This window comes from Chiloscyllium plagiosum, unplaced genomic scaffold, assembly GCF_037043375.1.
Source record: "Chiloscyllium plagiosum isolate Xiang-an unplaced genomic scaffold, Cpla_swu_hap1 HiC_scaffold_47, whole genome shotgun sequence".
In the NCBI taxonomy this organism is placed as follows: domain Eukaryota; kingdom Metazoa; phylum Chordata; class Chondrichthyes; order Orectolobiformes; family Hemiscylliidae; genus Chiloscyllium; species Chiloscyllium plagiosum.
The window spans coordinates 21543530-21569169 of record NW_028270185.1 but is presented as its reverse complement, the minus strand read 5'-3'; the positions used below and the strand labels follow the sequence as shown (position 1 = coordinate 21569169).

At 47.8% G+C, this 25640-nt stretch overlaps 1 protein-coding gene across 5 annotated transcripts in view; it reads left to right on the top strand.

The window, feature by feature from the left end:
• LOC122546431 (synaptosomal-associated protein 25-like) overlaps positions 1-25640 on the top strand; it is a 225416-nt gene that overhangs the window by 53668 nt on the left and 146108 nt on the right. For all 5 annotated transcript variants that reach the window (XM_087983898.1, XM_087983895.1, XM_087983894.1 and 2 more), the window contains one exon: positions 21867-21915. In XM_087983898.1, the coding sequence (XP_087840024.1) occupies positions 21867-21915 (49 nt within the window). The remainder of the gene's footprint in view (positions 1-21866; positions 21916-25640) is intronic.

The window sequence follows — 25640 nt, the reverse complement described above, 5'->3', positions numbered from 1 at the left end:
TGTGTGTGTATATGTGTGTGAGCGTGTGTGTGTATGTGTGTGTGTATATGTGCGTGTGTGTGTCTGTGTGTGTTTGTGTGTGCGTGTGTGTGTGTATATGTGTGTGTGTGTGTGTCTGTGTGTGTATATATGTGTGTGTGCATGTCGGTGTGCGTGTGTGTGTGTGTGTGTCTGTGTGTCCGTGTGTATATGTGTGTGTGTGTGTATATTTGTGCGTGTGTGTGTCTGTGTATATGTGTGTCTGTGTGCGTGTGTCTGTGTGTGTGGGCATATGTGTGTGTGTGTGTGGGCATATGTGTGCGTGTGTGTATAGTGTATGTGTGTGTGCGTGTGTGCATGTGCACGTGTGTGTGGGTATATGTGTATGTGTGTCTGTATGTGTGCGTGTGTGTGTCTGTGTGTGTGTGTCTATGTGTGCGTGTGTGTCTATGTGTGCGTGTGTCTGTGTGTGTGTCTATGTGTGCGTGTGTGTGTGTGTCTATGTGTGCGTGTGTTCGTGTGTGTGTGTGTGGGTATATGTGTGTGCGTGTGTGTGCGTCTGTGTGTGTCTGTGTGTCTGTGTGTGTGCGTGTGTGTCTGTGTGTGCGTGTGTGTCTGTGTGTGTGTGCACGCGTCTGTGTGTGTGTGTTTATGTGTATCTGTGTGTGTCTGTGTGTGTGTTTATGTGTGTCTGTGTGTGTGCATGTGTGTGTGCGTGTGTGTCTGTGTGTGTGTGCGTGTGTCTGTGTGTGTGTTTGTGTGTGTGCGTGTGTGTGTTTATGTGTGTCTGTGTGCGTGTGTTTGTGTGTGTTTATGTGTGTGTGTTTATGTGTGTGTGCTTGTGTGTTTGTGTGTGTGTGTTTGTGTGTGTGTGTTTGTGTGTGTGTTTGTGTGTGTGTGTTTATGTGTGTCTGTGTGTGTGTGTGTGTGTGTATATATGTTCCCGTCATTTACTGTCAGAAAAAGTCTTGTTCTTGTGGTATCAATCAGTGTAAAAAGTACACTTTACTCCAGTCTCTGTGATGTAACATATTTAGGCTGTGCACTACTGTTGTGGCTAATCGTATTTTAAATGATAACTACCATGCAACCAAAACACTATGATTGGTTACACTCAGTCTCCCAATCCCGCTTCACAAATTGTTCGATGCTTTGAGGAGATGGTTAATTCCACATGAGTAAAGCCGAAAGATCAATAGGAACAAGACCAAGTGCCCTATTCGGGTGGTTTGGAAACACTCAGGAGCTGGATAAACAGGTACAAGAGCTAAACACAATCAACCAGAACTTCAAACATCTAAAAACAAATGGGGAAGGAAGCCAAGGGCTTTGTGAGATTTAAAAGCTCTCTTGAACATTAAGCTTTGTTTTTGTGACACTGAGGCATCACTTGGTCCAAGCAAAAATAAATTGAAAAAGTATGACCCTTCCAGATGATCCCAATCTCCCTCAGGAACGCTAGTGCCCTCAAATAAATACTCCAGCCATTCTGCAGCCTGCCGTGTTGAATGAACATTAGACAGTCTGGCAGAAATAACTTTAGATGTTCTTCTCCTAGGAACACAACCTATTCCCTTCAGTGACATTTTGACACCTTTATTCAAGCATTGTACTGAAAATGTCTTCTCCTTAATTCAGTTATCCATTTGTTCTGTCCATTGAGCTTAGCCATGCTGGGCTTGAAATCACCTTTTAGCCTCCCGTAATCATCTGTTCTCTCTCAATAGCGACCCCAATCACTGCCTCCTTAAAATAACTATCCAGTTAGATCCACTCCCCCACTCTTTCCTCATAGCCTTGCAAGGATTTAACCCATTCCTTTTGGGAGTTCTTATCGAATCTGTTCCACCAGCTCACTCAGCAGTGTGTTCAACTTACTGCATTAAAGTATAGCTGACCTTCTTATTATCACTCGTTTTAAATCCATGTTCTTCTTAATTCACTACACGGGCCAGCTTTTACTGCCCAAAGGATAGGTGAGTCAACCAAATTGCGTTGAGTCTGGAGTCATTTGGTGATTGAGTCTCAGACAAGGTTAGGATGACAGATTTCCTTCACTAAAAGGCATTAGTGAACCCAGCAGATGTTTACAACAATTAACAGTGATCAGCATTACACTAGCCTTTCAGGCCATCGTTTAAAGTGAACTTACATTTCATCATCTGCTATACTGAGATTCGAACCCACATCGGCAGATTAGGAAAGCCTGGATAACAAGTCTTGTAACACTGTCACTACACCACAACCTACTCCCACATTAGCGATCACCATGGTGATGGAAACCATGTCTTAATATTTACTGTGTTAAAACACTTTATAATTTTTAATCTTCTGTATCCTTCTCTGCTTTGAGGAGAACACCCTCAGCTTCTCCAATAACTTCAAAACCTGCTGCCATTCTCGTAAATATCCTGTGTAATAAACCTAATACTAACCCTAATCCTAATCCGAATCCTAACCCTAACCCTAACCCTAATCCTAATCCGAATCCTAACCCTAACCCTAACCCTAACCCTTACCGTAACCCTAACCCTAACCCTAACCCTAACCCTAACCCTAACCCTAACCCTAACCCTAACCCAAAACCTCAGCTTCTCCAATATCTTCAAAACCTGCTGCCATTCTCGTACATATCCTGTGCAATAAACCTAAGATTAACCCTAACCCTAACCCTAACCCTAATACTAACCCTAACCCTATTCCTAACCCTAACCCTAACCCTTACCCTTCTCTGCTTTGAGGAGAACACCCTCAGCTTCTCCAATATCTTCAAAACCTGCTGCCATTCTTGTAAATTTCCTGTGCAATAAACCTAATACAAACTCTAACCCTAACCCTAACCCTATTGCAATAAACCTAATACTAACCCTAACCCTAACCTAATACTAACTCTAACCCTAAACCTAATCGTAAACCTAACCCTATCCCTAACCCTAACCCTAACCCTATTGCAATAAACCTAATACTAACCCTAACCCTAACCCTATTGCAATAAACCTAATACTAACTCTAACCCTATCCCTAATACTAACCCTAACCCTAACCCTAAACTTAACCCTAATACTAACTCAACTCCCACCCTAATACTAACTCTAACCGTAACCCAAATACTAACTCTAACCCTAATACTAACTCTAACCCTAATACTAACTCTAACCCTAACCCTAATACTAACCCTAACCCTAACCCTAAACCTAACCCTAATACTAACTCAACTCCCACCCTAATACTAACTCTAACCGTAACCCAAATACTAACTCTAACCCTAATACTAACTCTAACCCTAATACTAACTCTAACCCTAACCCTAATACTAACCCTAACCCTAAACTTAACCCTAATACTAACTCAACTCCCACCCTAATACTAACTCTAACCGTAACCCAAATACTAACTCTAACCCTAATACTAACTCTAACCCTAATACTAACGCTAACCCTAACCCTAATACTAACCCTAACCCTAAACCTAACCCTAATACTAACTCAACTCCCACCCTAATACTAACTCTAACCGTAACCCAAATGCTAACTCTAACCCTAACGCTAACCCTAACCCTAATACTAATCCTCACCCTAAATGTAACCCTAACCCAAACCCAACACACTAACCCTAACTGTAACCCTAACCCTAACCCAAACCCTATCGCAGGTAAATATCCTGTGCAATCTCCCTAACCCTAACCCTAACCCTAGTCCTAGCCCTAACCCTAACCCAAACCCTGTCACAGGTAAATATCCTGTGCAATCTCCCTAACCCTAACCCTAACCCTAACCCTAACCCTAACCCTAACCCTAACCCAAACCCTGTCACAGGTAAATATCCTGTGCAATCTCCCTAACCCTAACCCTAACCCTAGTCCTAGCCCTAACCCTAACCCAAACCCTGTCACAGGTAAATATCCTGTGCAATCTCCCTAACCCTAACCCTAACCCTAGTCCTAGCCCTAACCCTAACCCAAACCCTGTCACAGGTAAATATCCTGTGCAATCTCCCTAACCCTAACCCTAACCCTAGTCCTAACCCTAACCCTAACCCTAACCCAAACCCTGTCACAGGTAAATATCCTGTGCAATCTCCCTAACCCTAACCCTAACCCTAGTCCTAGCCCTAACCCTAACCCTAACCCAAACCCTGTCACAGGTAAATATCCTGTGCAATCTCCCTAACCCTAACCCTTTCTTATCACTGTTGATAAAATGTAGCTCCCAGAATTGGCCACAGTACTCCATCTGAAGCCTACCTCGTGACTGATGAAGGTTTACCATAACTTATTTCATAGTTACTATGAGCTACTGCAGTCTGTGAACAGACTGGACTCAGGAATGGGATTCCAAAGGGAGTTAGGAGTCCTGGAATTACCCCAGAAGCCCTCAAGACATATTGTTTACTCTGGCAGAGGATCATAGAATCCTATAGTGTGGAAGCAGGCCAATCAGCCCATCGAGTCCACACTGACCCTCCGAAGAGCATCCCACCCAGACCCACCCCATCCCTGTAACCCTGCATTTCCCATGACTAATCCACCAAGCCTGCACATCCTTCAGCACCAAGGGCAATTTAGCATGGCCAATTCCCCTGACCTGCACATCTTTAGACTGTGGGAGGAAACCGGAGCACCCGGAGGAAAGCCACGCAGACACTGGGGGAATGTGCACACAGCTGCGCGTGGCTGGAATCCAGCCCAGTTCCCTGCCATGATGAGGCAGCAGTGCTAACCACTGAGTCATTATGCCACCCTAAGATTGAGAACCCAAGGTTTGTTTGAGTGTTCTCTGGTGTTGGGCACCGCCATTTAAGGGGAGACCATGGCATTAGTGCTAACTTGAGGGATATGGATCCTGTAAGTGAAGACATTTTTAATATGGAAGGATAAATTATATTGGCGCAGGCTTGGAGGGCCAACGGTCCTGTTCCTGCGCTGTAGTGTTCTTTGTAGACTTGTGGCCCAGGCTAATGTTCTGAGAACATGAGTTCAAATCCCAGCATGGTGGCTGACTGAAGTTAAGTTCAATTAATCTGGTATTGAAAACTAGCTATTGGTAATGATGACCATTTAGCTACCACTGTTGAAAAACCCCATCTGATTCACTATGGAACATGGTTGAATGGAAGTTAAGTAATGCTGAAAAAGACATATTGTGTCAAAGCTTTTCATCTTGCACTCATCAGGACAGCTTGCAAGAATACCAAGCTTTTCCCCTGGGGGAATTCCTCCTTTTTCAATGGGGTTGACTCTTAAGCTGCATTCCCAGTGGTGCAGCTGCTGGGAGGTTAGTGCAGGCCAAACGGTGTGCTGACCTTCCAAGTGGAGCAGAGGCCTTACACAGCAGATACATTAATTAGAGGCGACATTGCTTTCCGTGCCCTCAGGTGTGTTCTAGTGAGCCATTCAGTTCAAGGGCTATCGTGAATGGGTGACAAATGCTGGCTTCGAAATGCCCACACCTCAAGAACAATTAAATAAAAACTCTTCATCCTGCATCTCCTCCATCACAATGACGTGAAAGAACTTATTTACCTCTTGTAGTTTAGAATCATAGAATTTTAAGGAGGCCGTACACCCCATCATGTCTGTACTGGCCCCTGAAAGAGCTATCCAAGCTCGTCCCACTTTCCAGCCCTATCTCCGTGGATTTCTAACTACACCCTTTCAAATATATATCCAGCTTTCTTTTGAAACCTCCCATAGAATCCACCTCTGCCCCTCTCCCAGGCAGCACTTTCCAAACCCTTACAACTCTGTGAGTAAAGAGGTTTCTCCTCATTTCACTCCTAGCTCCCTTGCTGACACGTTGTGACCCGTAGTTACTGCCGTAACAATTGGTGGAAACAGAATATCCTACTTTATTGTTCAGGATTTTGAATAATTTAATAAGGTCATCTCTTAATCTTCTCTGCTGTGAGGAGAGTCAGGCCAATGTCTCGAAACTTTCCTTGTATCTGAAGTCCCTCATTTCCGGCATCATTCTAGTAAATCGCCTTTGAACTCTCTTCAGGGTTTTAACATCCTGCTGTAAATAAGAAGCCCTGAACTGAAAACAATACTTCAAGTGTGTTCTTCCCAATGATTTGTAGAGGTGTAGCTTTTATACTCTCCGCCACTATTTATCACCGCCAAGATCTTTTTAGCAAGTGTTTTAACTTGCCTGGCCACCTTCAGTGAATCATGTAGGTGGAGTCTCTTCACAGTTATACATGGGACCTGTATTGTCTCTCCATGTTACATCCACTAACACACATTACCTCATATTTCTCTGCTTTGAATTTCATCTGCCTCATGTCTGCCCATTTGCCCCACTTGTTAATACCCCTCTGAGGTTGCTCAGCATCATCCTCACAATTTGCTATTCTCCCTTGCTTAGTATCATCTGCAAACTTAGAGATTAATCCATTTTCAAATAATTTATATAAATCAGAAAAAGCAAGGGTCTCAATCCCTGTGGAGCACCACTTTCAACTTGTCTCCAATCTGAGAAAGATCCTTCTATCATCTGTTTCTGACCTTTTAGCCAATTTCGAATCCATCCTGCCAAGGAATAATCAATCCCAAACATTTCTAATTTGCTAACCAATGCCATGTGGCACTGTATCAAATTTCCCAAGTCCTGCTCTATTCCTGCATCTTTCCTTTCACAGCACGTTTTTGGCTTTGCAATGCCTGATGGTAGCTGCCCCCCCCCCCCCGCTTGGCCCTGGAACCACATGCGGATGTCTCCATAACGTTCAGGTTTCAGGTTTTCAAATCCCAAGTTTGTGATGGGTTAATTGGATTTCTGACTTTATCTTAACAATGGGCTGAATGGTCTCAATCTGTCCCTTAACGATTCTGTGATGCTGCACCCCCTGACACTCCTGTTTCCCTTTACCAGCCTCAGGACAATTCCCCTCGGGCTTTAAACATGGCCATTTGTGTGAAGCAGGAGGAAGTGAGGCCTGCAGATGCTGGAGACAAGCGTCAAAAAGTGTGGGGCTGGAAAAGCGCAGCAGGTCAGGCAGGATCCGAGGAGCAGGTGTTTGCAGGTGAAGGACTGAAACGTCGATTCTCCTGCTCCTCAGGTGCTGCCTGACCGGCTGTGCTTTTCCAGCCCCACACCTTTTGACGTTTATTTGAAGAAGTGTGCTTGTTCTAAGAACTGTGAGCATGCACTACAGATCTCATGTTGATGGAGCAAGGTGCTACACAGTAACCTGTCCATCTGACTGATCAACTGTTCGGTTCTCCCTACACTCCCAGGCTGCCTGCCTTTCCCTCTGCACTAAAAACCAAAGCAAACTGCAGAGGCTCCTCACCGACAGCCGAGGCGTGTAGACCCTGTACACTTCGAAAACAGTGCGAGTCCCACAGAGGCTGTCAGGCTGTCAGACTGTGCCGAAGGCAGCAGTGTGCAGAAATAGAGTCATGTAAGTCAGACAGAGGTTAGAGAACTCCATGAAAACATTCAGTAAGTGAGCACTACGAAAGGATACTAAGATTTAGATTTACAAGATTTTTTGCCAGCTCTGACGCAAACTTATTTCGGCAAGACCACCAGCGATCATCTGGCCAGCTTTGCGTCTTCCACACTCTATATGCTTAGACCCATCCAAGTTCTACTGCCCAGAGCTTAACCTGCATTTAATGCTCTTCATTTATCTCCTTGGGTTTGCTGCACTACATCAGTTCCTGCTTTGGCAATACAGTGGTTTGAAACTTGCAGTTTTGGTTTCCGAATACCTCATTCCCCTTCACGGCCTTAATTCTTGCTCCTTGTTTATTCCCACCTCTTTCACCCCACTAACGGCAGCCTATGATTTCACTAACTCTACGTTCTCTGTAGCTTTCTCTCTGTAGCTGTCCACTGCACTCCCGTTGACTGAGGACCTGTCTTTTTGATCAGGTTTTTGTTTTAAACCCTGCTTCTTTGATTTGGTGTCGATGTTATGTCTGAAAGTGCTGAATGGAATATTGAACTAAATTAAAGCTGCTGTATAAATAGAGGTTATTGCTGTTTTGATAGCTCAGGAGAGATTTAAGCAATCAGTTTGATATTGACAGAGAACATCTTGCCAAATGCTGACTGAAATAATGGATTTGGAAGAATGAATATTTGGCATTTATAGCAGAATCTAATGATGATGGCTTTGACATTCCAAATGCTTAATTGAAAGAAATTTCTGCTTATACAATTGGAATTGCGTTTATCAAATACAAAATAAATAATTAACATTTAAGAAAAGACTTCCAGTCTTTATTTTTATTACTTTGCCGAGTTCTTCATGCAAGCTAAATAATAAAATCCAGTGCAAACCAATTTTTTGATTTTTGATTTTATAACCTTTGCCTGTTTGAGGGATATCTTGAGGGGATGAAAGTTATCGTGCATGCACGTTTTTTTTTGTGTGAATTAAAATCTCTGGTCATCTTTGGAGAAAATACAGATGGGAGTGAGGTGGACTAGGGTAGGAGGAGGTTATGGGAGAGTATGTAAACTGACACAAACTAGGGTGGTAACTGTTGGGAGGGGATCTGGTCTTTCACCTCGAAAACAAACCAAATCCTAACGTCTGCACTCGGAAGGATCTGTGACCTGATTGCTGCAAAGTTTGAGTCCATAGCCATACTCGGAGCAAGTGAGGACCGCAGATGCTGGAGATCAAAGTCGAGAGTGTGGTGCTGGAAAAGCGCAGCAGGTCAAGCAGCGTCCGAGGAGTGGGAGAATCGAGATTTTGGGCATAAGCCCTCCATCAGGAATCCTGATTATGCCCAAGACTTCGATTCTCCTGCTCCTCGGATGCTGCTTGACCTGCTGCGCTTTTCCAGCACCGCACTCTCACCAGCTGAAGCATTACTTCTTTTATAAAGTCATAGTATGACAATCAGTTCTCAGACTTGAAGGAGCATTTGCTGATGCAGGCCATATAGTCATCTGTAGCTCAGTTGGTTGCACTGGCACCTTGTATTACAGGTTCCTGGTTTCATGTCCCACTCCAGAGCATAAATACAGAGGTACCACCTTTCAGGAGATCAACGATAACAGACTCGAACTGTTGACCCTGCTTTTTCTCTCCACGGGTGCTGAGTTTTTCCACCATGACCTGGCTTTATTCTTGACCTAAGCCAAACAAATTAAACATGATTGGATGGGTTGAGACCCTCTAACTCAGAGATAGGCACAAAGTGAACCTGAGACTTTGTGGTCTGCTTGCAAAATGTTTGCCAGCCAGAATTCCGAGAAGTGGGATAGCCTGATGTTTTCCTGATGTTCCATGGAAACAAGCCCGCAATTGGATCAGAGTGAACCTCTGTGAGAGAATACATTCAGTGGGAGACTGGAAACGAGAAATAGGGGACAGATTTGAGAGATAATAGATCTCCAATTTAAGACATAGAAACATTCTTTCTCAGAGGTTCTGAGCCTGTGGAACATGCTTTCTCAGAGAACACTGCAGGCTGTGTTGTTGAAGGAATGTTTGAGAGTGGAAATAGGAGTCGGTCATGCTGCTTTGAACCATTCAACTGACAGGAACTGCACCAACTGACCGTGACTGCACCAACTGACCATGACTGCACCAACTGACCGGGGCTGCACCAACTGACCAGGACTGCACCAAATGACTGTGACTGCACCAACTGACCATGACTGCACCAACTGACTGAGGCTGCACCAACTGACTGAGTCTGCACCAACTGACTGGGACTGCACCAACTGACCAGGACTGCACCAAATGACTGTGACTGCACCAACTGACCATGACTGCACCAACTGACCAGGTCTGCACCAACTGACCGGGGCTGCACCAACTGACCATTACTGCACCAACTGACCATGACAGCACCAACTGACCGTGACTGCACCAACTGACCAGGGCTGCACCAACTGACCGTGACTGCACCAACTGACCAGGACTGCACCAACTGACCGGGGCTGCACCAACTGACCATGACTGCACCAACTGACCAGGGCTGCACCAACTGACCATGATGGCACCAACTGACCGGTGCTGCACCAACTGATCGACACTGCACCAACTGACCGGGGCTGTACCAACTGACCATGACAGCACCAACTGACCGGGGCTGCACCAACTGACCATGACTGCACCAACTGACCGGTGCTGCACCAACTGACCGGGCTGCCCCAACTGACCATGACTGCACCAACTGACCGGGTCTGCACCAACTGACCATGGCTGCACCAACTGACAATGACTGCACCAACTGACCGGGACTGCACCAACTGACCGTGGCTGCACCAACTGACCATGACTGCACCAACTGACCAGGGCTGCACCAACTGACCATGACTGCACCAACTAATCGAGACTGCACCAACTGACCATGACAGCACCAACTGACCATGACGGCACCAACTGACCGGTGCTGCACCAACTGATCGACACTGCACCAACTGACCGGGACTGCACCAACTGACCAGGACTGCACCAAATGACCGTGACTGCACCAACTGACCAGGACTGCACCAACTGACCGGGGCTGCACCAACTGACCATGACTGCACCAACTGACCAGGGCTGCACCAACTGACCATGATGGCACCAACTGACCGGTGCTGCACCAACTGATCGACACTGCACCAACTGACCGGGGCTGCACCAACTGACCGGTGCTGCACCAACTGATCGACACTGCACCAACTGACCATGACTGCACCAACTGACCGGGACTGCACCAACTGATCATGACAGCACCCACTGACCGGTGCTGCACCAGCTGACCGGGACTTCACCAACTGACCATGACAGCACCAACTGACCGGGGCTGCACCAACTGACCATGACAGCACCAACTGACCATGACTGCACCAACTGACCATGACAGCACCAACTGACCGGGGCTGCACCAACTGACCATGACTGCACCAACTGACCGGTGCTGCACCAACTGACCATGACTGCACCAACTGACCGGGGCTGCACCAACTGACCGGGGCTGCACCAACTGACCATGACTGCACCAACTAATCGAGACTGCACCAACTGACCATGACTGCACCAACTGACCCGGGCTGCACCAACTGACCATGACTACGCCAACTGACCATGACTGCACCAACTGACCGGGTCTGCACCAACTGACCATGACAGCACCAACTGACCGGGACTGCACCAACTGACCATGACTGCACCAACTGACCGGGACTGCACCAACTGACCATGACTGCACCAAATGATCAGGACTGCACCAACTGACCATGACTGCACTAACTGACCAGGACTGCACCAACTGACCATGACTGCACTAACTGACCATGACTGCACCAACTGACCATTACTGCACCAACTGACCAGGGCTGCATCAACTGACCATGACTGCACCAACTGACCATGACTGCATCAACTGACCGGGACTGCACCAACTGACCATGACTGCACCAACTGACCATGACTGCACCAAATGACCGTGACTGCACCAACTGATTGAGACTGCACCAACTAACCATGACTGCGCCAACTGACCGGGGCTGCACCAACTGACCATGACAGCACCAACTGACCAGGACTGCACCAACTGACCATGACTGCACCAAATGACCATGACAGCACCAACTGACCATGACTGCACTAACTGACCAGGACTGCACCAACTGACCATGACTGCACCAACTGACCAGGACTGCACCAACTGACCATGACTGCACTAACTGACCAGGACTGCACCAACTGACCATGACTGCACCAACTGACCATGACTGCACCAACTGACCATGACTGCACTAACTGACCAGGACTGCACCAACTGACCATGACTGCACCAACTGACCATGACAGCACCAACTGACCATGACTGCACTAACTGACCGGGGCTGCACCAACTGACCATGACAGCACCAACTGACCATGACTGCACTAACTGACCATGACTGCACCAACTGACCATGACAGCACCAACTGACCATGACTGCACTAACTGACCATGACAGCACCAACTGACCATGACTGCACCAACTGACCATGACAGCACCAACTGACCATGACTGCACCAACTGACCATTACTGCACCAACTGACCAGGGCTGCATCAACTGACCATGACTGCACCAACTGACCATTACTGCACCAACCGACCGAGGCCGCACCAACTGACCAGGACTACACCAACTGACTGAGGCTGCACCAACTGACCATGACTGCACCAACTGACCGGGACTGCACCAACTGACCATGACTGCACCAAATGACCGTGACTGCACCAACTGATTGAGGCTGCACCAACTGACCATGACTGCACCAACTGACCATGACTGCACCAAATGACCGTGACTGCACCAACTGACCATGACTGCACCAACTGACCGGGGCTGCACCAACCGACCGAGGCTACACCAACTGACCAGGGCTGCACCATTGACCAGGACTGCACCAACTGACCGGGGGCTTGGATCGAGTGGACAAGGGACTCCACCAGACGGCTCAACCTATTTTTCTAATCAACCTGCTCAGAGGTAGACTAGAATCCTTACAGTGTGGAAACAGGCCCTTCAGCCCAATAAGCCCACACTGACCCTGCAAAGAGTAACCCACCCAGACCAATGCCCCTACCCTATTACGTTTTCCCCTGACTAATGCACCTAACCTACACGTCCCTGAACGCTACGAGCAATTTAGCATGACCAATTCACCTGACCTGCACATCTTTGGACTCTGGGAGGAAACCGGAGCACCCGGAGAAAACCCACACAGACACGGGGAGAACGTACAAACTCCACACAGAGAGTGGCCCGAGGCTGGAATTGAAGCCGGGTACCTAGCACGGTGAGACAACAGAGCTAATCACTCAGCCACCGTGCCACCCTACGGTATTATGATACACCTCTGGAGCAGGTGGGATTTGAACCTGGGCCTCCAGTCCAGGGGTAGGGACACTACCTCTGAGCCACAAGAGGGCAAAATGGGAGAACATTCACTGCCTTGACTCGGATTGAGGGAGCACTGCCAGGATTAGAGGGGGCATGAGGAAAGACTTCTCCCCCCTGAGGGTGGCTGCTGCCTGGAATTCACTGCCCAGTTTGGTGTTTGAGATGGAAACCCTGAACTCTAATCCAGTGGAAACACTAGATCTACCCCGAAGGACTGGAACTTGCAGAGTTACGGACTCGGTGATAGTACATGGGATCAGAATTGGGGCTAGTTTGTTCAGCCAACACAGGCCCGATGGGCTGAAGTGCCTCTTTCAGTGATGGAACCTTGCTATTTTTTTTTTGTCTATGGTTTAGAAGAGCCTTATCGTGCATCACATTCAAATGTACGCGATGTGAGTGTGACTGCGCATGCAGGGTGACCCAGCTGAAGTGTAAAGATCCCTGAGCTCCAGAATAAAAATGGTCCAGCAACAGGCTGGTGGTGTTCCTGATGAAGGGCTCCTGCCCAGAACGTCGATTTTCCTGCTCCTCAGATGCTGCCTGACCTGCTGTGCTTTTCCAGCACCACTCTCATCTTGACGCTGATCTCCAGCATCTGCAGTCCTCACTTTTGCCTGGTGCTGTGCTGATGTTGACTTGTCTGGATGCAGTTGGGTGAGAGGAAGCAGTCCATGGAGCGTGCAGGAACGTTGTCCTGGAGAAAATGGTGGCTGAGACAGGTGTTGAGTCAGCTGCAGCCGCTGAGTCTCTCTCTGATTGATATGTTTGAGAACTTGCATCATCTGGGGTCTTGGTGAAGGAGAGGAGATGGTCAGATTCTGAATTCACTGTTTATGGCTTGAGGGGGAAATTGAGAAAGTTTCTCTCAATGTGCGCAACCAAATTTTCTTCCGTCTCACTGCATGTTCCCACTTTCCTTGCCTTTGCTCACGCGTATGAGGGAGTGGAAAATTCCATCCTCTCTGAGTGCAGCCTCCTTCAGGATCGTGGAATATTCTGTGATGAGGAAGTGGCTAAGGCCACAACTTTGAACGCTTCCACAAAGAGTTAAAAAATCACACTACACCAGGTTGTAGTCCAACAGGTTTATTTGGAAGCATTAGCTTTCAGAGCGCTGCTCCTTCATCAGGTGGTTGATCAGATGAAAGAGCAGTGCTCCGAAAGCTAGTGCTTCCAAATAAACCTGTTGGACTATAACCTGGTGTTGTGTGATTTTTAACTTTGTCCACCCCAGGCTAACACCGGCATCTCCAAATCCACAAAGAAATAGAGATAGTTCTGAGGGCTAAAGGGATCAAAGGGTGTGGGGAGAAAGTGGGACTAGGTTTCCGAGTTGGACGGTCGGCCATGGTATTACTGAAGAGGAGAGGAGGCACACAGGGCAGAATGACCCCCAATCCTGATCCCATTTCCTATGTTTCTACCAGTTTATTCTTATCCTGGCTCTATCCAGCACTCCACAGCATGGAGGGAACCTCTGACTGTGTGTGCAGTGGGAGGGCTCGTCTGTTAGAAAAATATCTTTCCACAAAAAAATTGAATTTAGTCCAGTGCAAGAAAACAGCTTCAAGAGAAACAGAAACCTGTGGCTGACGGAAGTGTGAAATCAAAGCAGAAAATGGTGGTGCTGGTGCCAACCAGCAGAATAATGGAGGTGCTGGTGCTACCCAGTAGATAATGGAGGTGCTGGTGCTACCCAGCAGAATAATGGTGGTGCTGGTGCTACCCAGCAGAATAATGGTGGTGCTGGTGCTACCCAGCAGAAAATGGAGGTGCTGGTGCTACCCAGTAGAAAATGGAGGTGCTGGTGCTACCCAGCAGAATAATGGTGGTGCTGGTGCTACCCAGCAGAATAATGGTGGTGCTGGTGCTACCCAGCAGAAAATGGAGGTGCTGGTGCTACCCAGTAGAAAATGGAGGTGCTGGTGCCAACCAGCAGAATAATGGTGGTGCTGGTGCTACCCAGTAGATAATGGTGGTGCTGGTGCCAACCAGCAGAATAATGGTGGTGCTGGTGCTACCCAGTAGATAATGGTGGTGCTGGTGCTACCCAGCAGAAAATGGAGGTGCTGGTGCTACCCAGCAGAATAATCAGCGATGGGAAAAGTGTCCTCACATGAAAAACCAATCAAGTCCAGACTAACAGCAGCAGTTATTCTGAAGTGTTTGCATTGTTTCAATTGAAATGTGAGTTTTAAGCTTTCTATCCAGAAAGCCACGCCACTTCATATATTGCAGGACCGTGTGTGTGTATAGAAACAACACAATGTCATTCTGCAGCACATGTTGAGACCTGGGAAATATGTTCAATGTCTGCTTCACACTTTGAAGTTCTGGGAGCCTCATGGCGTACCCAGATTCCTGATGGTCTCCCTGTGGACTTTTCCCCCAATGGGCAATATTTAAGGACAGAATCCTACTGTCAGTTATAGAGTCATGCAGCGTGGAAACAGACCCTTTGGTCCAACACATCCATGTTGACCAAGGTTCCCAAACTAAACTAGTCCCATAAAACATTCCTATTCACGTATCCATCCAAATATCTTTTAAACTTGTCAGCACTGGCCCCTTATGTAGACCATTTACTCCTTACATGTAAAGGGACATGTAGCAGCGCATCAGCATGAAAGATCTGGAGCTCTTTCTAATTCCTTGATAATAATTTAATTTAACATTGATCATCTGTTTCAGTGACACTAACTGAGGGTCAGAACCACCTTGCTCTTCAAACAGTGCCATCGGGCAGGTTTACAACACCTGAGGGGAGGGGTCATAGTAACATCACATCTGCAAGATGGCGCCTATGACAGAGCAGCACTCCCCTTGCACAGTACGCATGTTGGAGTCGGGGAAAGGATGTTCTTATCAAAGGCCCAGGTTGATGCATGGGTTCAAATGATAACAGGTGGAATTCCAGTGCAGTTCACAATCTGGGATATAAAACTGGCCTCAGTGACGGTGATCAGGAGATGTACAAACCCATCTGGTTCACTCTTGCCCTTTAAGGAGGGACATCTGTCGTCCAGAGGGTGGTACGGGTATGGAATGAGCTGCCAGAGGACATGGTGGAGGCTGGTACGATTGCAACATTTAAGTTACACAGTGTCCTGGGACTGTTCTAGATGGAGTGGTGCCGGTGGGAGATTCACCACAGTGTGTCCTGGGACTGTTCTAGATGGAGTGGTGCCGGTGGGAGATTCACCACAGTGTGTCCTGGGACTGTTCTAGATGGAGTGGTGCCGGTGGGAGATTCACCACAGTGTGTCCTGGGACTGTTCTAGATGGAGTGGTGCCGGTGGGAGATTCACCACAGTGTGTCCTGGGACTGTTCTAGATGGAGTGGTGCCAGTGGGAGATTCACCACAGTGTGTCCTGGGACTGTTCTAGATGGAGTGGTGCCGGTGGGAGATTCACCACAGTGTGTCCTGGGACTGTTCTAGATGGAGTGGTGCCGGTGGGAGATTCACCACAGTGTGTCCTGGGACTGTTCTAGATGGAGTGGTGCCAGTGGGAGATTCATCACGCTGTGTCCTGGGACTGTTCTAGATGGAGTGGTGCCAGTGGGAGATTCACCACAGTGTGTCCTGGGACTGTTCTAGATGGAGTGATGCCGATGGGAGATTCATCACGCTGTGTCCTGGGACTGTTCTAGATGGAGTGGTGTCAGTGGGAGATTCACCACAGTGTGTCCTGGGACTGTTCTAGATGGAGTGGTGCTGGTGGGAGATTCATCAGGCTGTGTCCTGTAACTGTTCTAGATGGAGTGGTGCTGGTGGGAGATTCACCACAGAGTGTCCTGGGACTGTTCTAGATTGAGTGGTGCCGATGGGAGATTCATCACGCTGTGTCCTGGGACTGTTCTAGATGGAGTGGTGCCAGTGGGAGATTCACCACTGAATGTCCTGGGACTGTTCTAGATTGAGTGGTGCTGGTGGGAGATTCATCACGCTGTGTCCTGGGACTGTTCTAGATGGAGTGGTGCCAGTGGGAGATTCACCACAGAGTGTCCCGGGACTGTTCTAGATGGAGTGGTGCCAGTGGGAGATTCACCACAGTGTGTCCCGGGACTGTTCTAGATGGAGTGGTGCTGGTGGGAGATTCACCACAGTGTGTCCCGGGACTGTTCTAGATGGAGTGGTGCGTTACTTGGAAACAGTGTGCTGTGCGCTGCAGCTGTGTAACACTAACACTTCGTAATTGGCCTCCAAACGGACAGATAAAAGCATGTTCCAATTTCTCTATATTTTGTGTTGATTTACCTCAGGCAGAGAGTTGTCTGTTTCATTTCACTGTTTGTTGTCTTTGCCTACTCCAGCACCAGGTCAATCTGGTGTGAAACAAGTCATTTTCCCGGTGCCGGTAAGGAGTGACAACGACGTCTGTTGCACCACGGCTGAGAAATTACTGCGTGGTCTTGGGGCAGATGTGTGCTCGGAGTTTTTGATCTATCCTGAGGGATTAGGAATACTGAGACCATCAGTACTCACCAGAATGGCTGAGGACAGAGGTTGCTGTAATAAGAGCAAAAGACTGTGGGTGCTGGAAATCTGAGGCAGACAGACAGTGCTGGAGAAACACAGCAGGTCTGGCAGCAACTGTGGGGAGAGAAACTGTGGGGAGACTCACTTTTTGAGTCTGAAATGACTCTTCTTCGGAACTGAGTTCCAAAGTAGGGTTAAAGAAGAGGCAGACTGGATTCTGGTTTTAGATTAGATTAGATTACATTACATTACAGTGTGGAAACAGGCCCTTCGGCCCAACAAGTCCACACTGACCCGCCGAAGCGAAACCCACCCATACCCCTACCCCTACATTTACCCCTTACCTAACACTACGGGCAATTTAGCATGGCCAATTCACCTGACCCTGCACATCTTTGGGCTGTGGGAGGAAACCGGAGCACCCGGAGGAAACCCACGCAGACACGGGGAGAACGTGCAAACTCCACACAGTCAGTCGCCTGAGGCAGGAATTGAACCCAGGTCTCAGGCGCTGTGAGGCAGCAGTGCTAACCACTGAGCCACCGTGCCGCTCACAGATGCTGCTGCGTTTCCCCAGCACTATTTGCTTTTAACCCAGAGGTTGCCCTGTTGCAAGGAGACCTGAGGAGGTCCTAGTTTAGTATTCAGTCACTGAGATTAGATTAGATTCCCTACAGTGTGGAACCAGGCCCTTTGGCCCAACAAGTCCACACCGACCCTCTGAGTAACCCACCCAGACCCATTCCCCTACATTTACCCCTCCCCCTAACACAATGGGCAATTTAGCATGGCCAATTCACCTGACCTGCACATCTTTGGACTGTGGGAGGGAACCAGAGCACCCCGAGGTAACCCACGCAGACACGGGGAGAATGGGCAAACTCCACACAGTCAGTCGCCCGAGGCTGGAATCGACAATTCGAATGGACAAAATGGAAGCAGGGCTAACCCAAAGAAAGACCTGTGTTTACATGGGGTCTCTCACAACCTGGGGATGAGCGTCCTTAAGTTGCTGTTGTAATGTAGAAAACACAACAGCCATTTTTTGCACAGCAAGATCCCACACTGAATGCTGTGATAATACCCAGATGATCTGTTCTTACTGATGTTGGTTGATGGAGAGGGCATAACAGGGAAAATGTCTCCTGCTCTTCATACTCATAGAATCTCTACACAGTAGAGAAAGAGGCTATTCGGTCATTCGGGGTCACACCAGCCCTCTGAAGAGCATCCCACCCAGACCCATCCTCTGACCTGATTCCCATAACCCCACCTTTCCTCTGGCTAATCCACCTAACCTGCACAACCTGAACAATTTACTATGGCTAATTTGCATACCCTTGGACACAAAGGTAATTTAGCATCATCAACCCACCTGACCTGCACATCTTTGGACTGTGGGAGGAAACCGGAGCACCCGGAGGAAACCCACGCAGACACGGGGAGAATGTGCAAACTCCACACGGACAGTCGCCTGAGGCTGGAATCGAACCTGGGACCCTGGTACTGTGAGGCAGCAGTGCTAACCACTGAGCCACAGTACCACGCCATCTTCGATGAGCCCATGGACATGATGAAGGGTTTATGCTTGAAACGTCGATTCTCCTGCTCCTTGGATGCTGCCTGACCTGCGCCACACTCTCAACTCTGATCTCCAGCATCTGCAGCCCTCACTTTCTCTATGGGATATTTTAAACCCAACTGAGAGGATAGACACTGCTTCATTTTAACATCTCATCCAAAGATGGCTCCTCTGATAATGTAGACTCTGTCAGTGCTACACTAGAGTGTCCAGTTGGATCACTGCCTGGGGTTAATCCCAAATGTACTACCAGGGCTGGCTCGACCATGTCAGTGAAATAGGCAGTCATTGAGGTGGGTGAAAGTGAGGACTGATGAAGGGCTTATGCCCGAAACGTCGATTCTTCTGCTCTTCAGATGCTACCTGACCGGCTGTGCTAGAGTTTTGTTTCATTCGATTCCCTGTGACTGATGTTAGACTCACTGATCCAAAGTTCCTTGGTCTATTCTTACATCTCCTTTCTCTGTAGCGAATACAGATGCAAAGTATGCAGTTAAACCTCATTGACATCTTCAGGTTCCACAAAGAGATTGCCACTTTGGATCCTAATGGTCCGATTCTTTCCCTAGCTTTTTTTTTATCCCTAATGTACTGTCAAATATCTTAATATTTTCTTAATATTATCTGTCGGTGTTTGTCCTCTCTTTGCACTCTTAATTTCTTTTTTAAAAATAATTTTCTTTTCTTTTTTTTACTTGGTTGGGTCTGTACACTGTACATATAACTGGCTGGCTGTGTATACTAGGTAAAAGCAATGACTGCAGATGCTGGAAACCAGATATCTGGATTAGTGGTGCTGGAAGAGCACAGCAGTTCAGGCAGCATCCGAGGAGCAGGAAAATTGACGTTTCGGGCAAAAGCCCTTCATCAGGAATACAGGCAGAGTGCCTGAAGGGTGGAGAGATAAGTGAGAGGAGGGTGGGGAGAAAGTAGCATAGAGTACAATAGGTGAGTGGGGGAGGGGATGAAGGTGATAGGTCAGGGAGGAGGGTGGAGTGGATAGGTGGAAAAGAAGATAGGCAAGTAGGACAAGTCATGGGGACAGTGCTGAGCTGGAAGTTTGGAACTAGGATGAGGTGAGGGAAGGGGAAATGAGGAAACTGTTGAAGTCCACATTGATGCCCTGGGGTTGAAGTGTTCCAAGGGGGAAGACGAGGCGTTCTTCCTCCAGGCATCTGGTGGTGAGGGAGCGGCGGTGAAGGAGGCCCAGGACCTCCATGTCTTCAGCAGAATGGGAGGCGGAGTTGAAATGTTGAGCCACGGGGCGATTTGGTTGATTGGTGCGGGTGTCCCGGAGATGTTCCCTAAAGCGCTCTGCTAGGAGGCGTCCAGTCTCCCCAATGTAGAGGAGACCGCATTGGGAGCAATGGATGCAATAAATGATATTGGTGGATGTGCAGGTAAAACTCTGATGGATGTGGAAGGCTCCTTTAGGGCCTTGGATGGAGGTGAGGGAGGAGATGTGGGCGCAGGTTTTGCAGTTCCTGCGGTGGCAGGGGAAGGTGCCAGGATGGGAGGGTGGGTTGTAGGGGGGCGTGCACCTGACCAGGTAGTCACTGAGGGAACGGTATTTGCGGAAGGCGGAAAGGGGTGGGGAGGGAAATATATCACTGGTGGTGGGGTCTTTTTGGAGGTGGCGGAAATGTCAGTGGATGATTGGATTTATGTGAAGGTTGGTAGGGTGGAAGGTGAGCACCAGGGGCGTTCTGTCCTTGTTACGGTTGGAGGGGTGGGGTCTGAGGGTGGAGGTGCGGGATGTGAGCGAGATGTGTTGGAGGGCACTCTGCCTGTATTCCTGATGAAGGGCTTTTGCCTGAAACGTCAATTTTCCTGCTCCTCGGATGCTGCCTGAACTGCTGTGCTCTTCCAGCACCACTAATCCAGATATCTGGTTTCCAGCATCTGCAGTCATTGCTTTTACCTAGTATACACAGCCAGCCAGTTATATGTACAGTGTACAGACCCAACCAAGTAAAAAAAAGAAAAGAAAATTATCTTTAACCATATGGCTGTATATACTGTACATAATATCTCACTGAGGTATTATTACACACCTTTCATATCTCTAGTTGCATCTGTACATTTACCTGGCTGGTTCTTTCTCCTTACATATCTCTAGTTGTGTCCGTAGTCCACACGTACCTGGCTGGGTCTGTACTCAATGTATATATGACTGGGTCTATACTCTGTTCATATACCTGCCTGGGTCCACATTCTACATATAACTGTCTGGGCCTATAATCTGTATAGAATGAACAGCCAGAGGAAGTTGGAAATGCAGGTACAGTTACAACATTTAAAAGACATTTGGACAGGTATATGAGTAGGAAAGGTTTACAGGGATATGGGCCAAACACAGGCAAATGAGACTAGTTTAGCTTGGGAAATTTGGTTGGCGTAGACGAATTGGGCAGAAGGTTCTGTTTTTGTGCTGTATGTCTCCATGATTACGACTCTGTATACCTGATTGGGTGCAGACTCTGTACATATAACTGGCTGAGTCTGAACACAGACCTGATTGGGACTGAACTGAATGTGAATCAAGTCAAATCTCTGTGGCACACTCAGTGCAACAGGTAGAATTATCATCATTGAGTCTTCAAGACGAAACCTACAGGCACTCGACATTGACAATACAGGTGTGAGCTCATTAAACACAGCCACACTTGGATCTTAATTTGGATAAGTGAATAAATCACTGTGTAGAGTGTCCACTGCATAGCGGCTGAATAGCAAATGCATCTATGGCCTTCTCTGTAGGAATTTTTCTGATGGAGCTCTTAATGTTGGCCTGTAGTAATCTAGCACATACTGGGGGATTATATGCCTATCCAAAAACTACTGATCGAAAATGTGAAAGCATTGGATTGTTAATTCCTAAAAGTGTGCTTCTGTTGCGTTCATAATGCTCTCTATTCTTTCTCTCTCAAACCCTCCTTCCTTTTTTATCAACCACCCCCAGAGCAAAGATGCTGGGATCAGGACTCTGGTCATGCTGGATGAACAAGGAGGTAAGTGAGCTTCAGATGCTACTGTGGGTCCTGTTGGGAGATGGGGGTGGTGAGAATAAAATTGACCGACCACACTTGATGGTTGGGGGAGGGTGCTCATGGAAATGAGTGGGTTGATGGTGCTGAGCTACAGAGTAACACTCACACAGGGTAACCATTCTGCTATCAGTTGTATGTTGTTAAAGGTTATCATGTTACTTTGTCTCAGTAGGTAGAAGATGGATAGAATCCACAGTGTGGAAACAGGCCATTTGGCCCAACAAGTCCATGCTGACCCTCCAAAGGGTAACCCACTCAGACCCATTCCTTACCCTATTACTCTACATGTCCCCTAACTAATGCATCAAACCTAGGCATCCCTGAACACTATGGGCAAGTTAGCATGGCCAATTCACCTAACCTGCACCTGTCTTTGGATTGTGGGAAGAAACCTACACAGACACAGGGAGAACTTGCAAACTCCACGCAGACACAGAGAGAACGTGCAAACTCCACGCAGACACAGAGAGAACGTGCAAACTCCACGCAGACACAGAGAGAACGTGCAAACTCCACGCAGACACAGGGAGAACGTGCAAATGCCACACAGTCACCCGAGGCTGGAATTGAACCCCGGTCCCTGGCGCTGTGAGGCAGCAGTGCTAACCACTGTGCCACCCTAAAGCAGGTAGCTGCACTGCTCAGTGTGGAGCTAGGTCATGCCGACCTCAAATGATTCCAGCGCTAACCTCTTCTGAGTTGACTCAACCAAGCTCTGGCAGCAAGTGTAATGCTGGGATTGTCCCAACGAAGTTACTGTGCTGCATGACATTGGGAACTTGGTGGTGGCACTGGGATTTCATAGATAGAATCATATAATTCATACAGTGCAGCAAGAGACCATTCAGCCCATTGAGTCACTCACAGCGCAAGAAATGGAAACAGAGATGTCAAGCAAGTGAAGGGAGGAGTTGGACATGGACCAGGTGATGGTCAGTTGAGGTTGGAGATGAAATTGATACAGTTTTCAAAATTTCGGATGAGAGAGGGAGGCAGTACCAATGATATCTTTGATGTACCGGAGAAAGAGTGGTAGGGAGGGATTGGAATTAGGAATGTGCCACTTAACCCACAAAGAGACTGGCATAACTGGGGCCCATGTGGGTACCCATGGCCATACCTCAGATCTGAAGAAAGTGCGAGGAATTAACAAAGAATGGAGACCGTTACAGCGTAGTACAGGCCCTTCGGCCCTCGATGTTGCACCGACTCGTGAAACCAATCTGAAGCCCATCTGACCTACACTATTCCATCATCATCCATATGTTTATCCAATGACCATTTAAATGCCCTTAAAGTTGGTGAATCGACTCCTGTTGCAGGCAGTGTGTTCCATGCCCTTACTACTCTGAGTAAAGAACCTACATCTGACATCCGTCCTATATCTGTCACCCCTCAATTTAAAGCTATGTCCCCTCGTGCTAGCCACCACCATCTGAGGAAAAAGGTTCTCACTGTCCAACCTATCTAACCCTCTGATTATCGTATATGTCTCTCAACCTTCGTCTCTCTAACGAAAACATGTCCCTCAGCCTTTCCTCATAAGACCTTCCCTCCATACCGGGCAACATCCTGGTAAACCTCCTCTGAACCCTTTCCAAAGTTTCCACATTCATCCTGTAATACGGTGACCAGAACTGTACGCAATACTCCAGGCAAAGCTGCACCTGAGTCTTGTACAGCTACTGGGCTAGGTACACCATCGTACTAGTGCTTAAAAAAAATTGCTCCCTCAGCATTTTTCTTCCCGATTGTTTTCTCTTTGGACAAGAATTTCTAATAAAATTGACTATGTTCCTGCAATTGGGGAATTATGACTCATAGATAGCCACATATGCAAATGAATTACTGCACACACACACAATGGGGGAAATTTCATACTGGACATGTAGACAAGGGCCAATGAGCAGGCAATGTTATACTTGAAGAGGTGATGAAACAGGCATTTGATTTGTCATGGTGTACTTTATGAGGATACGTCAATTGAAACGAGGTGCCTGAGGAAAGGAAAGAGACCTGTAACTCAGTGAAAGAGTTTTCGATCCCAGTGTGGGGCAATAGACCTGGCTCAACATGAGTCACAGAGTTTTACAGCATGGAAAGAGACCCTTCGGCCCATCATGTCTGTGCCAGTCATCAAGCACCTATCCGATCCAGTCCAGCATTTGGCCCATAGCCTGGTATGCTGCGGCACTTCAAGTGATCATCTAAATATTCCTTATAATGCTGTGATGTTTCCCGTCTCTATCATCCTTTTAGACAGTGTGTTCCAGATACCAATCACACTCTGGGTGATAAAAGATCTCTCTCAACTCCCCTCTAAACCTCCTGCCCCTTACCTTAAATCAATGTCCCCTAGTTATTCATCCCTCTCAGGGGACATGTTTCTCCTTATGTACCCATCTATGAACCTTGTAATTCTGTACACTTCAATCAGGATCCCTCTCAGTCTGCTGTGCCCTCAGAAACAACCCAAGCTCAACTAGTTTCTGCACATGCTACTTCAGCTCTGACTGAACTAACATTATATACAGGCAAAGGTGAGGACTGCAGATGCTGGAAACCAGAGTTTAGTTTAGAGTGGTGCTGGAAAAGCACAGCAGGTCAGGCAGCATCCAAGGAGCAGGAAAATCAACGTTTCGGGCTAACATTATATACAGCTGCACCACTAATTGGATTACATTACAGTGTGGAAACAGGCCCTTCGGCCCAACAAGTCCACACCGACCCACCGAAGCGCAACCCACCCTTACCCCTACATTTACCCCTTACCTAACACTACGGGCAATTTATCATGGCCAATTCATCTGACCCGCACATCTTTGGACTGTGGGAGGAAACTGAAGCACCCGGAGGAAACCCACACAGACACGGGGAGAACATGCAAACTCCACACAAACAGTCGCCTGAGTCGGGAATTGAACCCGGGTCTCTGGCGCTGTGAGGCAGCAGTGCTAACCACTGTGCCACCGTGCCGCCCACAACTCCTGGCTGTTGTACTCAATACCTCAACTAATATGACCAAGTAACCCGTACACCTTCTTAACCACCTATTCATCTGACCTGTTGCCTCCCCCAAAGCCTGTCCACCATCTACCTGGAATCTTCCTGAAGATTGGCTTATGCCCGAAACGTCGATTCTCCTGCTCCTTGGATGCTGCCTGACCTGCTGCGCTTTTCCAGCAACACATTTTCAGCTCTGATCTCCAGCATCTGCAGCCCTCACTTTCTCCTCGATGATAGGATGTTTCTTCACTTCTGTGAAAGCTATGGCTTAGCTACGCACCCATTTCCCAGAGTGACCCTTTTTTAAGAGTTGATGAGAAGATGCCAGGATGGAGGCAAGGTTATGTATGAACTTTCTGTAATAACTCACCAGCCTGAGGAAAGACCTAAGCCCTGGTACATGTGTGGGAGCTGGGCAGCTTTGATCGCCCTCACTTTATCTTCCAACAGGTGTACCCTTGAAAATGCTAGCTTTTGGAGCGCTGCTCCATCACCAGGAGGTTGTCAACCACTTGAAAGAGCAGCGCTCCGAAAGCTAGTGCTTCCAAATAAACCTGTTGGCCTATAACCTGGTGTTGTGTGATTTTTAACTTTGCCCACCCCAGTCCAACACCAGCATCTCCAAATCAGGCGTAACCAAGTTTGTGAGATCTCCCTCCCTAAAGCCATGCTATCTATTG